This window comes from Arvicanthis niloticus, chromosome 16, assembly GCF_011762505.2.
Source record: "Arvicanthis niloticus isolate mArvNil1 chromosome 16, mArvNil1.pat.X, whole genome shotgun sequence".
Lineage (NCBI taxonomy): Eukaryota > Metazoa > Chordata > Mammalia > Rodentia > Muridae > Arvicanthis > Arvicanthis niloticus.
Genome location: NC_047673.1, coordinates 19,379,497 through 19,401,770, shown reverse-complemented (window position 1 = coordinate 19,401,770; position 22,274 = coordinate 19,379,497). Strand labels below are relative to the sequence as shown.

At 43.8% G+C, this 22,274-nt stretch overlaps 1 protein-coding gene across 2 annotated transcripts in view; it reads right to left on the bottom strand.

Annotated features, from left to right (window-relative positions):
- Positions 1-22,274, bottom strand: part of Chrnb3 (cholinergic receptor nicotinic beta 3 subunit) — a 48,244-nt gene that overhangs the window by 14,531 nt on the left and 11,439 nt on the right. For both annotated transcript variants that reach the window (XM_076913974.1, XM_034520107.3), the window contains one exon: positions 14,211-14,308. In XM_076913974.1, the coding sequence (XP_076770089.1) occupies positions 14,211-14,308 (98 nt within the window). The remainder of the gene's footprint in view (positions 1-14,210; positions 14,309-22,274) is intronic.

The window sequence follows — 22,274 nt, the reverse complement described above, 5'->3', positions numbered from 1 at the left end:
GAGACTCAGTTGGAATACCGACAGAAATCTGGACTAATATAAAGAAGACTTCTTTATATTCAAGCATGTGCTGGCAAAATAATGACCCTAATTACCATTTTTAGCTTCTCTGTGAATGTTCAATACTCTGTGATAGCCTATAAGAACTAAATCTGTAGAATTGTCTTTACCCAAGAAGACCTCTGATTCCACAGAGACACACACAACAGCCAACTATCACAGGCAAAATGCTCACTCCAAGTTAGATTTGGCTCTAACCAAATCTAGAGGTTGTCAGTTGGATGTAGGAAAGAAGATAACATCTTTTTGGATACATAAGGTCTCCACAGGCAATTCCCTAACAGAGGAGTAATTCAAGGTGTACATATAACTGCTCTCAGGGTGGGCTGAGGCTCAGAAAGATGGGTTGACCGTGCAAATCAGGATAGAAGTTTCTCAAAAGACTAAAAATAGAATGACTCTATGCTCCACCTCCATGCACCGTGGACCTTCACCCAAAGAACTCTGTCCTACTAAAGAGATATCCTGTTCATTGCTGCTTTATTCACAATAGTAAGAAAGTGCAATCTGCCTAGATGTCCATCGACTGATGATCCAAATGAAAATGCCGTCTACGCTGGAATGTTTCTCAGCTGTAAATAAAAATAGGAAATTCAAAGGAAAATGGATGAAACTGGAAACTGTATTGAGGTGTCTAGAAAGTCAAATACAACATGTTCTTTCCCTCTTATATGGATTCTAACTTCGAATGTTTAAATCTGGGTATTGACTTTGGACTTCCTGCAAAGGTGAGGAAACTAGAAAGAACCAATGAGACAAGGGAGAAGGTGTCTTAAGGTAGAGGTGGTGGAAGGGCTTAGGTAGAAATGGGGTGGGACAATGGGAAAGAGGAGAGGGTAAAGGAGAATGTATGAAAGGCCTTGTGGCTTTGTAAGCAAATTAAAAAATATAGTTCTTTTTTTTTAAGGAATCTGAATAAAATTTCCTCACATGGATAGATAACACTGCTTCCAAAATCCTGGGTTATGAAATAAAAATCTTACTGTGTGACAACCTCACTATGAGTTATTGGTCAAGGAAGCCCCAGAAAGCCTATGGGTGGTTAGTTTCTGGTCAACTTGATATAAACTCATGTCATCTGAGAAAAGGAAACTTCAACTGAGAAAATGCCTCCAACAGAAAGGCCTAGAGGCAATGTCGTCAGGGCATGTTTTTATATTAATGATTGACATGGGAAGATTCAGCCCACTGTGGGTGGTACCATCTCTGGGCAGGTGGTCCTGGATTGTATTCAAAGCAGGATGAGCAAGCCACGGAAAACAAGCCAGTACGCAGCATTTTCCCCGTGGTCTGTGCTATAGGGCCTAGGTCCAGGTTCCTGCCTTGCATAGGTCCTGTCCTGACTTCCCTTAGTGTTGGATTACGGCCTTGTGAGATGAAATGAATCTTTTCCTCCACAAGCTACTTTCTGTCATGGTATAGTAAGCAAACTTGGACAGCCCGAGACATCAGAGGCTATTAACATTGGAATTTGTTGCCTCCTACAATTACATGATTATGGTGGTTTGATTGAGATGTTCCCTATAGTTTCTGGTGTCTGAATACTTGGCTCCCAGTTGGTGGCCTGGTTTGAGAAGATTAGGAGATGTGGTCCAGAGAGGAACTTTGTCATACTGGTGGTGAACTCCTGCCATTTCCTGTTTGCTCTCTGCTTCCTGATTGCCATTTCCTGTATGCTGTCAACCCACTGCTCTCACCATAGCTGTCGCCAGGCTTCCCTGCTGTGATGATGGTAGGCTCTTACCCCTCTGAAACTGTAAATCCAGCAAAACCCTTTCTTCTGCTTTTAAGTTTCCTTTTTCACAGTGTTTTATCATAGCATTAGGAAAACAACTAATTTAAGTTCACACCAGGGGGTAGGCTATTGCAGCAACAGGCCTGACCCTGTTTTTGTTGTGGTTGGTTGGCGGGTTGATTTTTGTGTTGTTTTGTTTTTGAGGAATGGGGTAGACTTTGGGACTTTGAACCAGAAAGGCAGTTAAATGATGTAAGTGGAATTTAATTAGTTCTCCACAGATCTTAGCACACACAGAACCTACTACTGAGTTTTGCTAAATAGGCGTGTTAGCAGACTGCCTTCTGTTGTAGAAATTATTTAATCCCAACCCCAGGTTTCTACTCCACCCTTGACCATTTAGTTCCCAGATAAAAGATACACACAATCTTTATATTTACAATAAGCCTTAAACAGCACAAGAGCTGGGCGGATATCTACCCACTATGCTATTAGAATCTACTTTCCTATCAATAACCCGGAGTTATTACTTACTACGTTTCATCTGGGCCACTCTTAGCTCCAATTAGCCAGCTCTCAGAGCCAAGTTTTCATGACTCACCTAACCCGTGGTGGCTTCTTTCTTTCCTCCTCATCCTCTCTCAAGCCTGGGAATCTTAAACCACACCTACATCTCTTCTGCCTAGCTATTGGCTGTTGGCATCTTTATTTACCAATCAGAAATAACTTGGGGTCAGGATCACATGGCTTGACCCTTGGATAAACGTGCAGACTCCAGGTCTTGGAGTCTGCTCTTAGCATTACAATAGACAATAAGACCAAATCTCAACAGCCTTCTACATAATTATGTCTAAGTTCACGTTTTCCTGCTACTCCTTGCCTTGATAAGCACAAGTGCTCAGCTCTAAATGAGACATCTATATTATCCCTCATCAAGCTCTAGGGACATCAGGGAAGATCAGAAAAAAATGGAAGAGGCAAAATATGGGGAGAGGCACCATGAACATTCTGAACATCTACCCCACCTACATGATGCCTTTGTACTCATGAAATCGAAGGAGCTGTGATTACCCACACAAAATCCACCTTCCTTTCGTGTGTGTGTGTGTGTGTGTGTGTGTGTGTGTGTGTGTGTAACAACATGGCAGCCATAGGAGGAAGAGGAAGAAAGAAGAATAATGTCAGCATGTTTTAAATAATTTTTTAATTTTTAAACAAAAAGGCTGAAGAAAAAAGATACCTCACATTTTTCTCTTGGGAAAATATTCCCAGTTTCAAACCTTTAAAGTGTTCTTAGATGTTGTCCTAATTAATAATTTATAAGTTAATATTAATGGGTAAAATACAAGGATTGTGTCTTCTATCAACACATATATATTTTAAGACCAAGAGGAGGCTGTGTGGCAATAATTTGACATTTTTTTCAAAATCTGTCATACCTGGAGAAAAAGAGATATATGATATAAAATTTTACTTATAAAATATATGATATTAAATTTTACTTATCTTTTTTAAATGCTTTCCAGTGTGCATGGGGAAGGACCTCATAAGGCCCTGTCTCTAGCTGAGTCAATGTCACCTGAGGAATAGAAAGTCATTTTTCTTCAAGAGTGTCACCACTGAGAAGTTGTCCATGATCCAACACCATCTAATATAATAACCCAACATCCACGCAATGCAAACAACCCTAATTAAACTCAGAGGGTTATTAAGAAAAAAAAAAAAAAAGACATGAAGGAGAGTGTGGGTCCTGCTGGCAAGACAGAGCTGCAGACAGAGTGGGAAGGGAACAAAGGACGTCGTGTGTGGGAGTAGATGATCAAAATACATTATATGTTGTATGAATCTGTCAACAATAAATAAAAAGTATTCTTAAGACAATAACAGGAGGAGATGGTCTATAGCAGAAGCTGTACCTCAGCCTTTCTCTCCCACTCAAGAGTGCCTCCGTAGAAATACAAAATGCATTAAAGAAAGAGCTTTAATGTGAGCAACAGTGAGAAGTATGGCCTTACAGTTGGGTTTATTAATTTAAAACTCACCTTTCTGGAACTTTAGTACTTTGGCTGTTATTAATTCACAGAGAGAGCCGGAAAGCAGGGAAGCTGCCAGGGCAGCAGTGGGAGCTAAAAAGCTTCCTGGAAACATCAGGGGAGGGAAGATGGAGACACCCTGGAACCTCTTGTTGGAAAAGGTGTTTGCTTGGTTCCTCCTTCTTTCACACCAGAGTTCAAAACAGACCTCACCCTGATGGCTTCCCAGCATCTCCATAACCCACTCCAACCCCTTGCCACCATGGCACAGACTCTGGATCCCTGAGTTCTGCTGTTGCTCCGTCGCTCTAGACTGTTGACCTACCTACTACCCTAAAGTAAGCATTGAAAACTGGATGAGGGGCAGATCTTTGCCTCTCCCACCTCCCCCAGTCTCATGCCAGCTCTGTAGCAGACACCTACTGTGGCCTTCCCTTCTTCTCTGCCCCCATCTCCAGCAGACCACACAGATCTTCTCCTCCAATCTTCCTCCTGACTCATTCCATTGTTCCAGCACCCAACTCCAGCAGGCATTCCCTGAGAACCCCAGGTCATACCAGCCAGAGAAACAAGTAAGCCAGGGAAGTAGGTAGGCAAGTGTCAGATCTTCGTTCTCCCTCCCTTCTTCCATATCCCATCCCCCAGTCTAATCCCCAGCTTGGTAGCAAGCAGACTTCCTGGTGTGGCTTCTCATTCTCTACCCCCATTCCCAGGGACTAAGTAGTCACTGGTAAAATACCCTGTTTTCTGCCCTCTTGTGGATCCCCTCAGTACCCCTCTTCTAGCCCATCCCCTTTTTAAATGCAGCTCTGAATACCTAGAAACACATTCTACCTGTAACCTCCAGTGGCTATACCTAGCAGGATCCCAGAAGAATTTCTTGGTACTGGAAAGTACTCTGCATGCTACCAAAGGAGAAACATAAATACCAGCCCAGCTTACAAATTCCTCAATCTGCAATGGTGACCTGCCTGCAAGATAAGCTAGTTCAATGGTAGCACAAACCAATATCAGATCTGAATTCAGACCTGCTGCGTAAGATGGAATCCATACCCAACACTGCATGGTTGAACAAGAACACGAGCTAGCCCGGGGGCCTAGGATAAAACCAAATATTATTATTCTGCTAAAGAAAAGTAGCAATAAAATGACTACTAATGACATTCTGCTCTACTCGTAGATGGGTGCCTTGCTCAACCATCATCAGAGAAACTTTCTCCTACAGCAGATGGCAACAAATACAAAGTCCTAAACTCAACCCTAAATGGGATGGCTCCATCAAATCCTTCCCCTCAGGGCTCAGGAAACCCTGTGGAAGACAAAGAAGAAAAAGTGTAGGATCCAATGTGACGATGGGAGGGCAGAAGACACACAGAGGCCCAGGCAACAGTGTGATGAGCAAGTGTGTGGTAGAGAAATGAGAGAGAAAGAACAGCAGAATGGTTTGTGCATTAGGAAGAGAGGCAGAACTGGAAATGCAGGGGGTGGGGTGTAAAACAGCCTGACGTAAGAAGCTTAGGCTGCCACCTGAGACCCTGCTGATGCCCCAGCTTGTGTTGCTGCCAAAGGTCATGTGTGGCTGCCAAAGGTCATGTCTTGGTCCTGCAGCATCCTTGGCCCATGTTACCACCAAAGGCTATGTGGATGTACCTGGTCTAGGTTGCCGCCTGGGGCCATGTTGATGTCCAAGGGCTGCACAGAGTTGGCCCTGACTCTTACTAAAGCAGTGCAGGAGACCTGATCCTGTTGGGTGAAAACAGGAGAGCTGGCCCTGTCCCTTGCTAGCTGCGGCACTCCAGCACTCCGGTGAGCTTGCCCTGGCCCTCACCGGCTGCAGCACCTGGAAGAGTGGGACTACACCTCACTTAGGCAGCACAGTAGAGCTGGTCCTACTGGCATAGGTGCAAGTGAGCCAGCCCTAGAAGCATGAGAATGGAAGAGCTGGCACCAACCCTTGCTGGGGCAGCGCTGAAGATCTGGCCCTGGTGGCATGGGTGTGGAAGAGCTGGCTCCTGATGACATGAACACAGAAAAGCTAGTCCTGCCCCGTGCCAGCTGCTGCAGGCAGGAAAGTTGGCCCAGCCCCTCTCCTGGTCAAAGTGGGAGAGCTGGTCCTGGCATCATGAGAACAGGAGAGCTGTCAGGCTGACCAGCTCAGCTATCAACCAGGCCCAGATCTAAGCCTTTGAATTGACTCTCCCCAACATCTACCCCATCTGCTGAAGCATGTGAAGGGGCTGGTCCTGCAGAACCAAAGCTGCAGAATCTCCATGACACAGGACGAAAACAGGATAACAGAGAAGTGTTGGGAGCCAACTTTTAGCAGAAAGCGGCTATCAGCTTTGCAGTCATCTTGAGCCATATACCCTGACGTGAGACTTGTTTTTCAACAGCCTACAACAGCTGAAGCACACTCTGATATCCAACATATTTTGTTTTGCTGTTTACTGCCCCCAGCTGCAAGGTGCACGTGGTATCCACGCCTGTTAGGCTTACGTCATATCAACACCTGCAAGGCACATGGTATCCACGAGCCTACAAGGCACGTGGCAAAAGCATATAAATACCCCAGATTTCCCTTCAATAAACGAGACTTGAGACTTGATCAGAACCTCTGTCTTGTCTCCATTCTTCGCATCTCTTCCCCTTTATTCCCACTCTCTTTTGCTAGACCCTGACCCACAGACCGGAGCGGAGCAGCAGCTTGGGCCTTGGGCCGGGAAACAGTGGCCGCCAAGCGTGGAGTGGAGAGGGCCGCAACAGAGAAGTCCTGGTGAAGATCCAGTATTGATAGCATAGCAGAAGCCAGAGGCCTTGAACCAGACCAATGACTTGTTACAATGAATATTCATTTGCAAGTAAATTGTTTGGGGCAAAAGAGAACACTGTGTGGGTGACATAGAGCAGCTTCCACAGCAAGGTGGTTTTCTGGTTGGTTGGTTGGTTGGTTGGTTGGTTGGTTGGTTGGGTTGGTTGGTTTAATTTGGTATATATATGATTGGGATTACAATGTGAAATTCACAAAGAATCATTAGAAGGTTTTTTTTTTTTTTTTAAATATACGAGCCAGAGGGGAAACAAGGCCTTTGAAACACAAAAGGACAGATGTACATATGAACTCATAGAGACTGAGGCAACCCACACAGGACCTTCACTGGTTGACACCAGATGTGTCCCAGAGCAGAATGGAGAAGTGGTCACATGCCCCTTCCCTAACCAAGACGTTCTCTTTAATTAATAAGAACTCGAAAATGAAAATGTAGTCTTTTCCAAGGCAGTGTCACTTAGGAAACAAACTGTTCTTAAGAGTAGGCTACATGACCAACACCTGATGGCCAATGAAAAACAAAATTAATGGCATCCTTGGTTGCTTCTTGACTCATAATCTCATGCCAGGCTTTTTCTTGTTTCTTCACATTTTTATTCTCTCCTCTCCTCTCCTCTCCTCTCCTCTCCTCTCCTCTCCTCTCCTCTCCTCTATTCCTCTCTCTCTCCCTTCTAATGTTCTTATTATATATATCTGGTTGTGTGTGTGTGTGTGTGTGTGTGTGTGTGTGTGTGTGTGTGTGTTTCTTGGGCTCCTTTGTGTCTGTTTGTTTGGTTTGTCCTATTCTGATGTATATCCCTTAGAAGCCTGTTTGTTTTCTAATGAGAGATAGAAAGGGGTGGATCCGGATGGGAGGGGGGGAAGGTGGAACTGGGAGGAGTAGGTAGAGGGTGGCACAACCACAACCAGGGTGTATTATATGAGAAAAAATCAATTTTCAATAAAATGAAACCAAATGAGGACTGTGTCTTTCTTGCTCAAGTCTCCAGATGGTTTACCTCAAATGTGGGGGAAACACCAGTAATTACCAAGCCTCCCTGCTCTCTACCTCCCTCCTAAGGACCAACTGCTCCTTCCTAGCCCTCATCCCTAATTCACTTCTGTCTCTTAGGCCAACATGCTTCTTCCAGCACATACCAGGACTCTTCAGCTCTAGAAGGCTCTTCCCCTAGCTAAACTCATGATCCATCCTTCCTTCCTTCCTTCCTTCCTTCCTTCCTTCCTTCCTCCCTTTCTTCCTTCCTTCCTTTCTTTCTTTCTTTCTTTCTTTCTTTCTTTCTTTCTTTCTTCCTTCCTTCCACCTAGTAGTTGCTCAGGTGCCATCTCTTTAAAGAAGTTACTGTAGGGAACACTCTCTAAGGATCTTTTCCTCTCTGCCCCAAACCCACCTTCCCATCCATTGGAGCACCTAATCATGCTCCGTGCCCACTTGTAATTGAATCTGCTCTCATAGATAATACCAGCATGACTTCCAGTTTGACTGACAGCACCTTGGTTCAAGATGCCTGGGGCAGCAAGGGAAATTCCTGCAGCTACCAATTAAAGAGGCAAACTGCCCTGTCTTCCGGCATCTTTTTTATTTTTTTACTTTTTTAGATTAATCTTTTCTTGTGTGTGTGTGTGTGTGTGTGTGTGTGTGTGTGTGTGTGTGTGTGTGTGTATCTGTGTTGCCCATGCACGCAAATATGAAATATGCAGTACTTGAAAGCCTGGTACCCACAAAAGTCAGAAGACAACTCCTGATCCCCTGGAACTGCAGTTAGAGATGCTTATGAGCCATTATGTGGATGCTGGAATTCAACAGGGGTCCGCTGCAGAGGAGTAAGTACTCTTAACCATGGAACCATCTCTCTAGTCCAATCCTTCAGTATCTTTGCCTACTTAGAAGAATGACATCAGAAGTATTGTTTACTCTAATCAGATGAAGAGCATATAATCAATACTGTTAGTGATTTAACTAGTCTTGTAACTATGAAAACCACCTGCCCAGTGTGCCAGGGAGAGGTTGGTCTCCCTCATCTGTCTCACTGGCACCGCCTGACTAAGCTGCCTGCTGAACTCCCTGGGAAGCCACCTCTATTCTAGTTTACTCCAATTAGCACACATTACTTACAATGTTGTCTCAAATGGTCGATTGAGACACTCGAGGAATGCCAATAACTACAGAGTAATGTCCTGTATGTGTCTGTGTGTGTGCATGTACACACACACACACACACACACATGTGCACGCGCACACACATATAAACACACACACACTCCACAGGTTTCTCAGCCCAAACAACCCTGTGCCCTGAGAATATTTATGTGGATGAGATACGTCTTGCTGAGGGCAAACAAGGCTTTGAATGTTCAACCCCATCCAAAAAACTGTACAAAAAAAAATATTGTACAGTTCTTTCGAAGGGAAATAAAGCAGCATGTGACGCAGGAAAGTCTAAGATGGTGACATCCAGGTCTTGCTTTTCACCTGGTTCCAAGAGTAACGTGACTCTGTTCTCCCAGGAAAGAAAACGCATTTCACGCTGTATTACCAATATAAAAGGTGGGGGCTCCCGTAGCATGCAAACTTATACTGCTTAGAGTAGACTAAACATCTGTGTGGCTCAAATTCATGCATGGAAGCCCCCAGCTCCAAAGTCGGTATATCTGAAGGTACAACCTCTAAGGAGGGGGAACAGAGGAAGGGGCAGTGTGAGAATCCAGAAGAAACATCTGCCATCTAAGAAGGGAGATCTCACCAGGAATTCTCAACCCTCAGAATGAACTTCAGCCTCAAGACCGGCAGAAGTGGTTGCCTACTGCTTAAATCACCAACTTGTAGTATTCACTGTATCATGGCAGCTGGAACTGACTGGGACAAGTCTGTTTTGACCAAGGCAAAATTCACCAAAGCAAACACATTTTTAAAAAATGCCTTAGTAACTACATTATAAACAGAAGATGGGCATGGATGAGTTAATGATTTGTCCTTTTAAAATAAAATATTAATGACAATGAACATATTGATTCTTTGAAACTGTAGCCTTGATAAATATTTGATGACATTTGATGAGTGAACAAATGAATTAGCAGTGGTCACGTTCTACGACAGAAGAGGTGGAGGCCCTGGCTCACTGTTCCTGGATACGTAAAACTACAGGTGATCAAGATTACAGAAATGAATGGATTCTGTCTTGCAAACTGATTCATCCGTTAAATTGGTAGTAAAAGATCAACATTCTAAGAGACACCCCATTGCCTGCTGGCAAGGCAAGAAGCTGTTCTGGGATGATAGCAGAGCCTGGCTTAGATTCTCTAGGAAGCCTGAATCCCCTACTGCAGTGTCAGTGAAGAACGGTGGAAAGGGAAATGATAGAGAAGCCAGAACGTGCAGAAAAGACTCTCCGTGCTAATCCAAGCCCTGTGTTGGAGGCTGAAGATGCTGTAATACTGAGAGAGGAGCGACTTGCTTAGCTCTAGGCTGGAAATAAACAACAGCTGCTGATCTTCAGACTGCAAAGTCGGATCATTTTACCTGCCCGTGATTATCTGAGGGCTGCAAAGGGATGTGTGATTTATCTTCACTATGATATATATGTATATATGTATACACATATGTATGTATATATATATATACATATACACATACACATACACATACACATACACATACACATACACATACACATACACATACATATACATATATATATACATATATGTCTCAACATCTTGATTCTAGGAACACATGTTCATTAGTATTGCTGTTTTTATGTTGGTGACATCATGCAGTTTCCAGTGTGCTTCGCTGTTTGCTATGGTCTAGATGTTCAACGGCCCCAAGACTCATGTGTTGGGTGGTGGCTATTGAGATGTACTGGAACCTTTAAGAAGTAGGGAGGGGAAGATCTTTATGGTATTGAAGGGTACGTTTGAGGGGATTTTAAGCTACTGAGTGAATCCTCTTCTTTTTGTACTCTGGCTCATGATGTAAGCAGTTTTCCTCCCAAATCTCCCCTCCTGCCACAATCTGCTACCTCACCCAATCCCTTAAGACGATCATGGACTAGAAAATCCAACTGCAAGATGAAATAAATGTTTTATGCTCACAAATTGCCTACGACATGTGTTTTACTACAGGCTCAAAAAGCTAAACAACATCCTGTTGTCTAGTGCAGCCTAGCACTTGGAAGAGTCTGAAATTCTAAAACTAAGGCACAAATAATATCTGTATGATCTCAGGAGAGCACTTCGTTCTGGTGTTTCATAGTCTGCTCAGAAGTTCCCTTCTGTAGCTGATGTCTGACCACTGGGCTTCATCACATTGCCCAGAGATTCTCTAGTGGAGGTATCAACCTGCAATCATTCTCCTTGGAGGTAGACATAGAAGGTTTTACAGGAAGGGACTGCAAATGAAATCCTTATCTCCTCCCATCTGGTTACTTTGAAACCATCCCATGAGCATCTGTTGGATGTGTGTGATGCAGCAGATCTGCCAACTGACGGGGTTTTCTCCATTCCTAGCCTCTCCCATCTTCTCCTGTTCCTCGTCTCTCTACTTACACTCTCTGGTTTTGCCTGGGAAAATATTTTCTTTGCATCCAGACAGGTAAATTCTCAGGTAGAGGACCAGAAGAGGAAGGAACAAACAGCCAGAGAACACATGGTGAGAGGCAGAGATGGGGCTTCTATGCTTCCTGCTGCTTTTTTTCTACACAAGGAATTTGGAGCCTGGAATGTACTTCAGAAATGATGCTTCTCTTGGCTCAGAATGCCAAGACCCTTGCCGAATTCCTCCCTCGTTAGAACAAGAATCCGGCAGATCTGTGCTGAGCAACAATGGATACCAGACCCAGAGTTAGAGGCTTGATAGCTGGTCCTGATCCCATCTTCATCTAAAGCAAAGCATGTGCAGGGTAAGGGTGGGGTAGATACTTGGCTCCTCCTGTGCTTACAGGAATCTTAGCATCCTTGCAAGCCCCAAAGTATGGCCCACTAATTGAGACCTTTTGGGTTTAGTTTAGGAATTAGGAAAGTTAATGCTTAGTGCGTCACTCCTTGGGCACAGCCCTTCACTGGTACCCAATGCCAGCTTCAGGCAGTTTCTTTCTCTGAAACTAAGGCTTTTCATTCTAAGATCTTTATTCCCGATGAATTTTCCTGGTGTCAGACCACCAGGGCCCCTATCTCTTCACATTCCCATACCAATGTTCCTTTTCTTAGAGTTTGACAAACTCACTCATTCCGAGGAATAACTGACAAGAAAACCAATGAAGCTTCCCCAGATTCATTATGATTTTGCTAAAGATACCATCTTTAGTGACCTTCAACTATGAGAGAAAAACAATGATTGAAAAAAAATTTAATAGTTGAATAATTTCAACAACTATGATTGAGAGATACAATGTTTTTGACGTCTTTTGCTGTATTTTGGTTTTTCTTTCTATTATTACACCACAGGGGTGGTCGTCACGTCTGCTAGCGTGGGAATCTGGTACTCAGGGTGAAACCGAATAGTAAATATTTAGTGGATTCTTCCAAGCTCAGAGCTTATTAGAATGACTTTTCTCTATTCTCTCATGCATCCACACATCCTGGAAGTATTCCCAGGGTACAGCGGATGCTTAATAAATATTCATTAAATGAATAAACAGACATCATCCCATAGGAAGAGGGCTGGGAAGGCAAACAAGCCAGAGTTTCTTTTCTTGGGGAACATACACAAGCACACAGATGTGAGAAATGGACATGAGAGATGTCTCACAGCAATGTGCAACCATTCTTATCCACCAAACCCAACAGTACAAAAGAAAGAAAGAAAGAAAGAAAGAAAGAAAGAAAGAAAGAAAGAAAGAAAGAAAGGAAGGAAGGAAGAAAGGGTATCCAGTGTTGTCTGAAAAAATAAATTTGTGTAATTAAATATTGTTACAGTGAGTAGTAAGGTGAAGTAAGATAAGGAAGGGGAGGATCCATCCAAAAATCTAAGTAGATTGCACTGGCTCTGGGAGTTTCAGAGTAAGGTTGGTTCTGTGTTATTAGATTATGTTTATGATCTATGAGAAACATGCACTGAGAATACAGGTCCACACTCTCAAAACAAAAAGGAATATCCTAATAAATTAAGGCCAAACAAAGCCAGATGCATGAACATTTTCGGCCAAACAGCTGAAATCTGGTTATCATTACGATTGCAGGACTATACTTAAGACTTTTCAGAGAACAGAACTGGTGCTGTTTGGGAGTGAGCCTGGTGTTCTCTGCCCTTAAGAGGTCACTCTGCCCGCTTTGGAGTAGGCACAGTGGGAGGTGATTTCTGAAGGTGTGTAAAGCAGTGTTCATATGGATCTCATACGTTGAAGTGTAGGCATCAGTTCTTCAAGTTCATCTCTCAGCCTAAAAGTTGTAATAATCAAAGGTGGCAAAAATACTACTAAAAAGTAAAGACAAATTAATAATGGAACACTTCGCAAGATCTTGCTCTTAGCTTCATGGCAAAACTTTTTTGTTTCTAAGTTTTCTAACAATTAAATTATCCCAAATCCCAGAAAACCGGCGTGGTAAATGACCATTGTCCCCTAAAACACTCAGGAGGAGATGTATGGTAAACATCCAAAAGTTGATTCTCATTTTTATGATTTGCAAGACATCGAACGGACATTTCTATTATAATATTGAAATAAACAAAACTTCCTAGCTTACCAAAATGTATTAAATTATTAACAGATCCATGGGATATATTGTAGAAAATTAAATAGCCACACAGAGACTCGGCAATTGTTGGCAGACATGTTACAAAAACCTTCCTCATTGCCTGACCTCCTCCCTTTGTGCTTTTATCCTCACCTCCTGTCAATTCTCTTTTCTTATCAACAATCCCTTTGTCCATTGGTCACATAGCAAGCAGACATTTAGTTTTATATTTTCGAACCACTGAGGTTATCCTTGGGAAGTGCATTGTAAGAACAAATTCTTTCACAGTAAAAGAAACATCCTAATAAATTAGGGCAAAAAAAAAAAAGTCAGATGTATACTAAACATCCAAAAGTTGATTATCACTTTTATGATTTGCAAGACATCGCACAGACATTTTTATCATAAGATTGAAATAAATAAAACTTCCCAGGTTACAAAAATGTATTAAATTATTATCAGGTCCATGGGATATATTGTAGAGAATTAAATATCTACACAGAGACTCAGCAATTGTTAGTGGACATGATGTAAAAATATCCGCCTAGTAAAGTTCAGCTGAGCACTTTAACAATCTCGGAAGCAACATTCAAGGCACTCGGTAACATTTCCCTCTTTTGTGTCCATCCAGATCATGATGCACAGACTCGGAAGAGCAGCATGCAGTAAATGACCCAGCCTTAAACCGTACTCACAGCCCTGGCTTCTTTAGCAATCTGTTTATCGAGATCTCCTGGAATTCTCCATCTGAGGTACATTTTAAAGGTCATCTCAAAGGGATCACTGTCTGACTTTTACAATAAGACCATGACCCACGGGGATGTTTTCCCTCCTGTGAAGAACCTGACACCTGCAGTTCACCTTTACTTTAAAGTCATCTTACCTGAGAGAGTGGCACTGAGAACCAAGAAGACCCATAGGCAGCCCGTCATGACGCCTGCTTTAGAGAGACGATTTCCTTTCAAGCACAGAGTGCTTACACTGGAAAAAAAAAAAAAGCAGGGTTTCAAAACAAAATACAAGTGGTTCAAAGCCTCGATGAAACCCGAGGGGATCATGACCAGCTGCCTGATGAAAATAGTCACAAGTCACCTCCCGTCGGTGTGGGTTTCTTAAAGTGCACTTCACTGATGCCCAGTGAGCTGTCAGGTCTTATGAAGCTAACAACATCTCCCTGGGTCCTAACTCCTGACTTATCTTATTAACTCACTGTCTTACAGAGAGAGACGGGATGAGAGAGAAGGGTGAGGCTATATGATTTTAAACCATCACTGGTGTGATTTCTTGTGTTTGCAGACCTATGTAACAAGAATGCCTGTGTTTCAGTGTCTGTCACAGAGGTAAGTGAAACGCTGCCCACTAGTAGCTTCTCCGTTTAGGCCAGGCAGTGTACTTGCAATGATGATGTCCAGCCAGCCATCCTCTGTGTCTGGTGGAACTCATACATGCTGATATTAGACTATCTCTCTGTTCCTTTGAACCTGCTGGTCCCCCTCGTCCTGGCTGCAGCAGACATGGTGGAAGTAGCATCTCTCTGTATTCACTCAAGAGGCTGAAACATTATTCTTCCTATTCCATCTTCTTCATGGTTGATGGAACAGCTTTCTTTTCTTCTGTATGCACATGGGGCAGGGCGGGGGGTGGGGGGGGTGGGGAGGAGGAAGATGCTCTAGCAGGTACAGATCTAATCCATGAGCAAGTATAAAGTTAAAACCACATAGATAAGGTAGCCAGCCAGAAATAAAAACAAGTTACCTAAACGTGACAGATTATGGGGCAGCATCCACACACCAGATAACTTTGATTTTACAGGGATGGGTTTTGTGCAGTTTTAGGATTCTTCAATGATATCTCATTAATCTTCTATTAGCATGTATCAATCAGCTTCACCAAGTCAAAGATCTAAGATCAATCGCTAATAACAAAAGCTCGATTGAGACTCTGTACACAGATATCAGTCCTGTGATCAATGGGCCCCTTACTTGGGCTTGTGTCTAAGTCATGCACAGGCTAGTGGGGATGTCCTACTAGCAGCTTCCAGATGCCCAGATGGTGCTCTGGGGTGAAATGTCACAAGATGAAAGGAGCCCTGCCCTAGGAGGCAGGATACCCAAGCTCTGGCCTTCTGTCTGTCCAACTCTGGCTCCATTTGGCATTCTGGACCACATCCCTCTGTTCCACCTGCCTGACTCTGATGTACACCCCAAGCTCCTGTGGGAGGCTTGATGTGTCTCCATGGCCTGTCACACACTAATATTTAAGATTAGTCCTTGAAGGAAGAAGCCATGCTTTCTCAGGAATAAATCAGCCGTCACTCATCCCGGAGTACAGCAAGAATCCCTTTTCTTCCCGGGAAATCATATGTAAGAATACTTGTTATCCCATCATGGGGCAGGAAATTCAATCTCAACATTAAAAGATTCCCAACTTTTTCTCCAGGGCAGCAAGAATCTGGGAGGTTCACAAGCCCCTGTAGCCTCCAGTCTGTCTTGACCCCAGTGAATAGGTCAGTGGTCTCTCAAAATTAGCAGCAGCAGTTCCTGGTGCCATGTCTGATGCCCAGGACATGGGCAGAAAGCTCAGAAATAAGATGGCAGCCTCAGAGGATGGGATGCTTGCCGCATGCTAACTCGAGGCATTAGCTTCATCATTGTTCAAATTTGTGTGAATTGGATACTAAATATGTTTTTCTGCCGTAAGGTTTTCTTTAAACCACTCATTAAAATTACTACACCGTATCTGTTAGTGAATGTGCACTCTTGTGCACCTGTGAGATACAGCACACTATAGAGGTTAAGGAAAGCTTGTAGGCGTCAGTTCTCTCCAGCCACCACGTGAGTTCCAAGGTATCGAACTCAGGTCTCAGGGTTAGCAGCAAGTGCCTTTACCCACTGAGCCAGCTCACTGGCCCTCTTTCAACAACCTTTGCAAAGCTGTACAAATTAAACCTCCTCGGGCACTCCATTGACTGAATGTCTCCGATGGCAGAATTATACGATACTGAGAATCCCCAAGACTGGCCTTGGGCAGCTTGGCCTCAGTAGACTCATCCAGCACGTGCACGGTTTTTTTTGTGTGTGTGGTAAAATGTGGTATAAGAAAACATTTACCCAGGGAAGTCAAAAGACTGAGGGAAGTATTTGGAACGATCAAGAGCCATCAGGAGCTAAAAGTTGGGAAAGCTATCTCTGAAGGGGCTATCTCTTTGCTACATAAAGCTTGCATGTGACAGCAAAGCCCCTCACCACCAACATTCTACAAAAACAAAAACAAAGCCCAGGATGGCAGGATAGTAGAGTGATTACAGAGAATCACAGAGTGAGCTGGCTGCAAAGTCAGGGTCAGAACTGACTCTCCAGGGAAGTGGCACTATTAGGAGGTTTGACCTTGTTGGAGTAGGTGTGTCACTGTGGGCATGTACTTAAGACCCTCACCCTAGCTGCCTGGAAGCCAGTATTCTGTTAGCAGCCTTCAGATGAAGATGGAGAACTCTCAGCTCCTCCTGCACCATGCCTGCCTGGATGCCACCATATTTCTGCTTTCCAATTTCACCATATTGGTGATAATGGACTCAACCTCTAAACCTGTAAGCCAGCTTCAATTAAATGTTGTTCTTTATAAGGGTTGCCTTGGTCATGGTGTCTGTTCACAGCGGTAAAACCCTAACTAAGACACTCCTATAGTCCAGCACTTCATATCTTTGTGCTGTTTACAGAGCTCTGAGCCACACGAACCAGCCCTGGATCTGAGCACTCACTAGTAATGGGGGATACAGAGCCTGAACTGACCATCTCCTGTAACGAAGCAAGACTTTCAGTGGAGGGACTGGGACACCAACCCAGCCACAAAACCTTTGACCTATAAATTGTCCTGCATACAAGATGTGCTGGGGTAAAGGTGGCTCAGAAATTGTGGGAGTGACCAACCAATGACTGGTCCAACTTGAGACCCATTTCCTGAGAGGGAGCCCACCACTGACACTGCCAGGAGGACCAGGAACCAGAGGCTGAATAGCCCAGAGACCTAGGACAGAACCACACGCAAATGGCAAAAGAAAAAAAGTCAATAAAGTTATTTCTAATGATACTCTGCCATACTCATAGATTGATGCCTAACCTTGACATCAGAGAGGCTTCACCCCGCAACTGATAAAAAACAGATGCAGAAACCCACAGCCAAACATGAGCTGGAGCTTGGGGAATCCTGTGAAAGAGGGTTTTGTAGGAGCCAGAAGAGACAATGACCCCACAAGAAAAGAGCTGTCTCTGAGTGTGTTGCCTGTCTTTGGGACCCTTTTCTCCTACCCGGCTGTCTTGTCTAGCCTCAATAGGAGAGGATGTGCCTAGTCCTACTGCACTTTGATATGCTGGAGCTGGTTGATATCCACGGAAGGTCTGCCATTTTTTGAAAAGAAATGGAGGAGGGGTGGATGAGAGGAGGTGAGTAAGTGGGCGGGGAAACTGTGGTAGGGGTGCAATATGCATATATATTGTACAATATATATCGACAAAATACAGTTACAGTTTGGGCCCAAACTGGGGAGAGAGAGAGAGAGACAGAGAGACAGAGAGACAGAGAGACAGAGAGACAGAGAGACAGAGAGAGACAGAGACAGAGACACAGAGAGACAGAGAGAGACAGAGACAGAGACAGAGAGACAGAGAGACAGAGAGACAGAGACAGAGACAGAGAGACAGAGAGACAGAGAGACAGAGAGAGACAGAGACAGAGACAGAGACAGAGAGACAGAGAGAGAGCGCGTGCCATTTTTGAGTTCTCAGGCTGCCTCTGCTTTCTGTACATCTGAGTTAAAGGGATGGAGCAGGGGCTGGGAATATGACAGCGCTCTCTCCTGAATGGACCCGGGTTACTACAGGGATGGAGAACAGATCACTCCCTCCCAACAGTGTTTCCTGTGAGGAGCAAGAACTGAAAAAAGGTGTACTTTTTGTTTTGTTTTGTTTTGTTTTGGTCAGTCTCAACTATATAGCTAGCCCTGGCTGGCGTGAAACTTTCTGTATAGATCAGGGTGGCCTCATACTCACAGACATTTGCCTGCCCTGCCTCCTGAATGCAATGGTTAAAAGTATGTACCATTACACAACATAAAAAAGACAATCTTTAGAAGTACAGCTTGCTCCCTAGGCATGGCCAGAACGCTGAGCACTTAATGAGTCATTCCGTTAGACATGCCTACAGTGTTAAGAACAATATAGATTGGGTGTGGGACTTGGGCGCCCTCTAGTGGATAATAGATTACACTGCAGGTCCGCACAGAAAATGATTCTTGTAAAGGAGAGTGAACTTTAGATATTGATTTTCCTCACACTTAAAATAAAATTGTAAATTCTACAAATATTCCAAACTCTGCATCAGCTGGAGGTGGGTACCATCCAGCATCTCCGCCCTTCTACAAACAGTTCCCGAGGATGAGATTTAGAGCAGCTACAGCCCACACACAGGCTGGAGACCCTCCAGGTAGATATGTTGATACTCGGTGCAGAGCTAGTAGCATCCAGCCAGGGTCCAGGGATTGTCTTGAGCACCGAGCACCATTGAGAGACTTACATGGATGCCCTTCACATTAATCACATAGGGCAGGGTTTCCTGGACCCACCCTCAACTTCCCAGTCAGCTCAATGCTTGTGAGAAACACAAATCCCTGGGTCCTTTCCTCTGGAGACTAAAGAGGACCCTAGACCATGAGCTTCTGAAGAGAGGACGTGTTGCAGGCCAGGCCACCATCCACTGACTGACATCTGCTTCTGAGTTAAACTACCACAGGGTCCAGGTACAACCACCTAATGACAGTGAAACCAAACCACAGGCGCCTCTTACAAAGAGAGAGGGGCCAGGAGAGGCCTTGTGCTTGTGTGGGCTGCAAAAGCCCGGAAGTGAAGATCATTGGAAAAGAAAGTGAGCGTAACCTTGCAAGAGGTCCAGGAGTGTAGCTGCCTGGACAAGTAGATGTATCTCCTGCTCTCATATTTCACCTGCATGCCCTGCCCACCATCTTTATTCCCACCCACCACCCACCCCCCACTCGTCCCTAAGGCATAGGTTCTCAACCTGTGGGTCGAGACCCCCGTGGGCGTCAAACACCCTTTTCATGAGGATTGTGCATCAGACATCATGCATATCCGATATTTACATTATGATTCATAACAACAGCAAAATGACAGTTATGATGTAGCAACCAAAATAATTTTATGGTTGGGGGTCACCACATCATGAGGAGCTGTATTAAGGGGTCACAGCATTAGGAAGGTAGAGGACCACTGTCCTGAGGTTTCGTTCCTCTTGTGTGAAGCCACCTATTCGTCGTCTACACTACCATTCTGTCAATCCAGTACCAGTCAGAACACTACTAGTCAGCTTAGTAAGGTCTGAAATTTGAGTTTTCAACGAAGTAAGTTAAGGAAGCCTTATGTGTGGCCGACAGATTAGACACCTTCTGCTAAGGCCCCTGGCAGGCACAGGTGGTTACAGGCAATGGTGTAATTATGACCCAGTGGTTACAGGTAATACTTTACGTGGTGGGTTGGCCTGCAGTTATGACTGACAGGGGTGGTTACAGGTTACATTTAAAATGGCACTGGAACAAGAGTCAGGAAACTTGGCTTTGGTTCTTTAATAACTGTGTGATTTTGTACAAGGAACTGTGGTGGCTTCAGATTCCCTCCTCTTCAGCAAGATGGATTATGAAGTGTCAATCCCGGCTGCTTGGGAGGGTCCTTCAAGAGCTTTAAACAATACAGCTCACAACCATCCAGAACTCCAGTTCCAGCACCTCCAATGTCCTCTCCAGACCTCTCCAAGCACCGTGTGGTACACATTCATACAGTTCAGTTTGGCAAGAACATAGTTCATAAGCACTTGAAACACCAGTTCCCGAGTATCTGATGCCCTCTTCTGGCCTCTACAGGCACTGCATGTATGTGGTACATATGGGTGGGGGTCTCAAATATTCATGCACAAAAAAAAATTTAAAAAAATAATAAATCTTAAGTAAAAGCCATAATGTATTATTTTCTTTTTAGCTTAAATGGCACCACGAAAAATACTTCTAGAAATGTCAGAATAATGGAGCTTGAAACTGTTTAATATTGCTCAATTAATTAACTTCCTAATGAAACATTGGATAGGTGAGTGAATTTCCTATAAATTATTTATCATTAGTCAAAATGTCGTTCTAATTAATTATATTATGCAGTATCTCAGGTGTTAATAAGAGTGGATAATTGATTTTCTTATCTAGGGATCATGAGAACTAGGTATAAGTGGTCATTTGTGAGTGGTTAATAAATTTCCATGACTTCCTAACTCATATACTTCTTGAATACAGTTAACTCAGACTCTCTTACCATATATAAATGGATTTGCTAGTTAAAAATCTAAAAAACTGTAACACTTACTGGAAGAATTGGAGATTTTAAGGGTAGACTGATATTTTTTTTTATTGGACAAATGTATTCTGTTTTCCTAGATGTTACCTAAAATCATTCATAGATACTCACCTGGCTTGCATGTGACTTCATACAAAACAGTCAAATGTCACTGCCTATTGTTGCTGTTCTGTTTCGAGAGATATTTAATGTGGCAGCACCCAATCTGACTTGTTCTTAGTCAGCCTCCATCTTCCCCACTAGCCTAGGCCTGAAGCTACTAGCGTATTCTCGCCGCTCTGCTCAGGCCACTGGCTCAGGTGGCCAGAGACACCGGCCATGAAACGCCAGCATAGGAGATGGCTCTGCCAATCTTCCACGCTGTCTCCAAAAGACTGGGCTGAGCCCAGACCATCCCACCATCCACGAGGTACCTGGTAGAAATGAGACTCAAATGCTTAGATTATCCAAAGGCTTTATACGTTTGGTAATGCTCAATAACAAGATGCCCACACAATTAGAGGTGTAACCCAATACCTAACCTAGAAAATTCAACTACCTTCGACTGCTAGAGACACTGGAACATCGCTGCCATGTTCCCCTCTCTCCAGTCTTCCCCTTACTCCTCCTCTTCCTCTTTTTACTCCTCCCACCTTAGCTCCTCCCAACTTGTAGGGAAATTTTCCTGGTACACTGTTCAGTGTTTCTAAATGCTTTGTATCCTTTGAAAATTCTGCCATGTAATAATTAATATTTGTCTGATGTATACTTTGAACTGTTTAGAAATGTACATCTGTATCACTACTGAACATATAATGCACCAACATAAAAAAAAGTTACCATTTGAAAACAAAGCAAACGGCGCATAACATTGGGATCATGCTCCAAGATATTTATTGACTTAATTGGTTGAGAGTGAGGCTGAGAGATTGGATGTTTAAAATGTTTGTGGTCCTGGTTAAGCTAATCTGCAGCCACATCCACAATGGGAGCAGGCTCTAAGCTCCCTTTGGGGATGTGAATTCACCACATCTTTGTTACAACTGGGTGACTCACTGCCCTGCTGTGCCCAGGACTGTTCCTCATTCTCAGCCATGCTATACATCAGTTCCACCGACTTTAGTACCAAAAGAAAAGATGGGCTCAGACTATGAAATGTGAACTCACTCTGGGTTTTGAGTGAGATTCCACAAGGCTGCTCAGTAAGCAGCTGGTGTCTCCGACACTGACCTCGGTGTATTTGTCTGTCCTTTACATGCATGAGTAATACCTCTCTCACACCGGAGTCCTGAAGGCTATAGACCATCACCATCTTTTCTGTTTCTCAGCCTGACACCCTGAAAATATATGTCTGCTGACTCGGGGATCGAGTGAAAGTGTGGTGAACACATTTTTTAAAAATCATCTTTAATTTAATGAAAATGAAGACACATCTTACCAAAACCTATGGGACACAATGAAAGCAGTGCTAAGAGGAAAACTCGTAGCTCTAAGTGCCTCCAAAAAGAAACTGAAGAGAGCGTACACTAGCAGCTCGACAACACACCTGAAAGCTCTAGAAC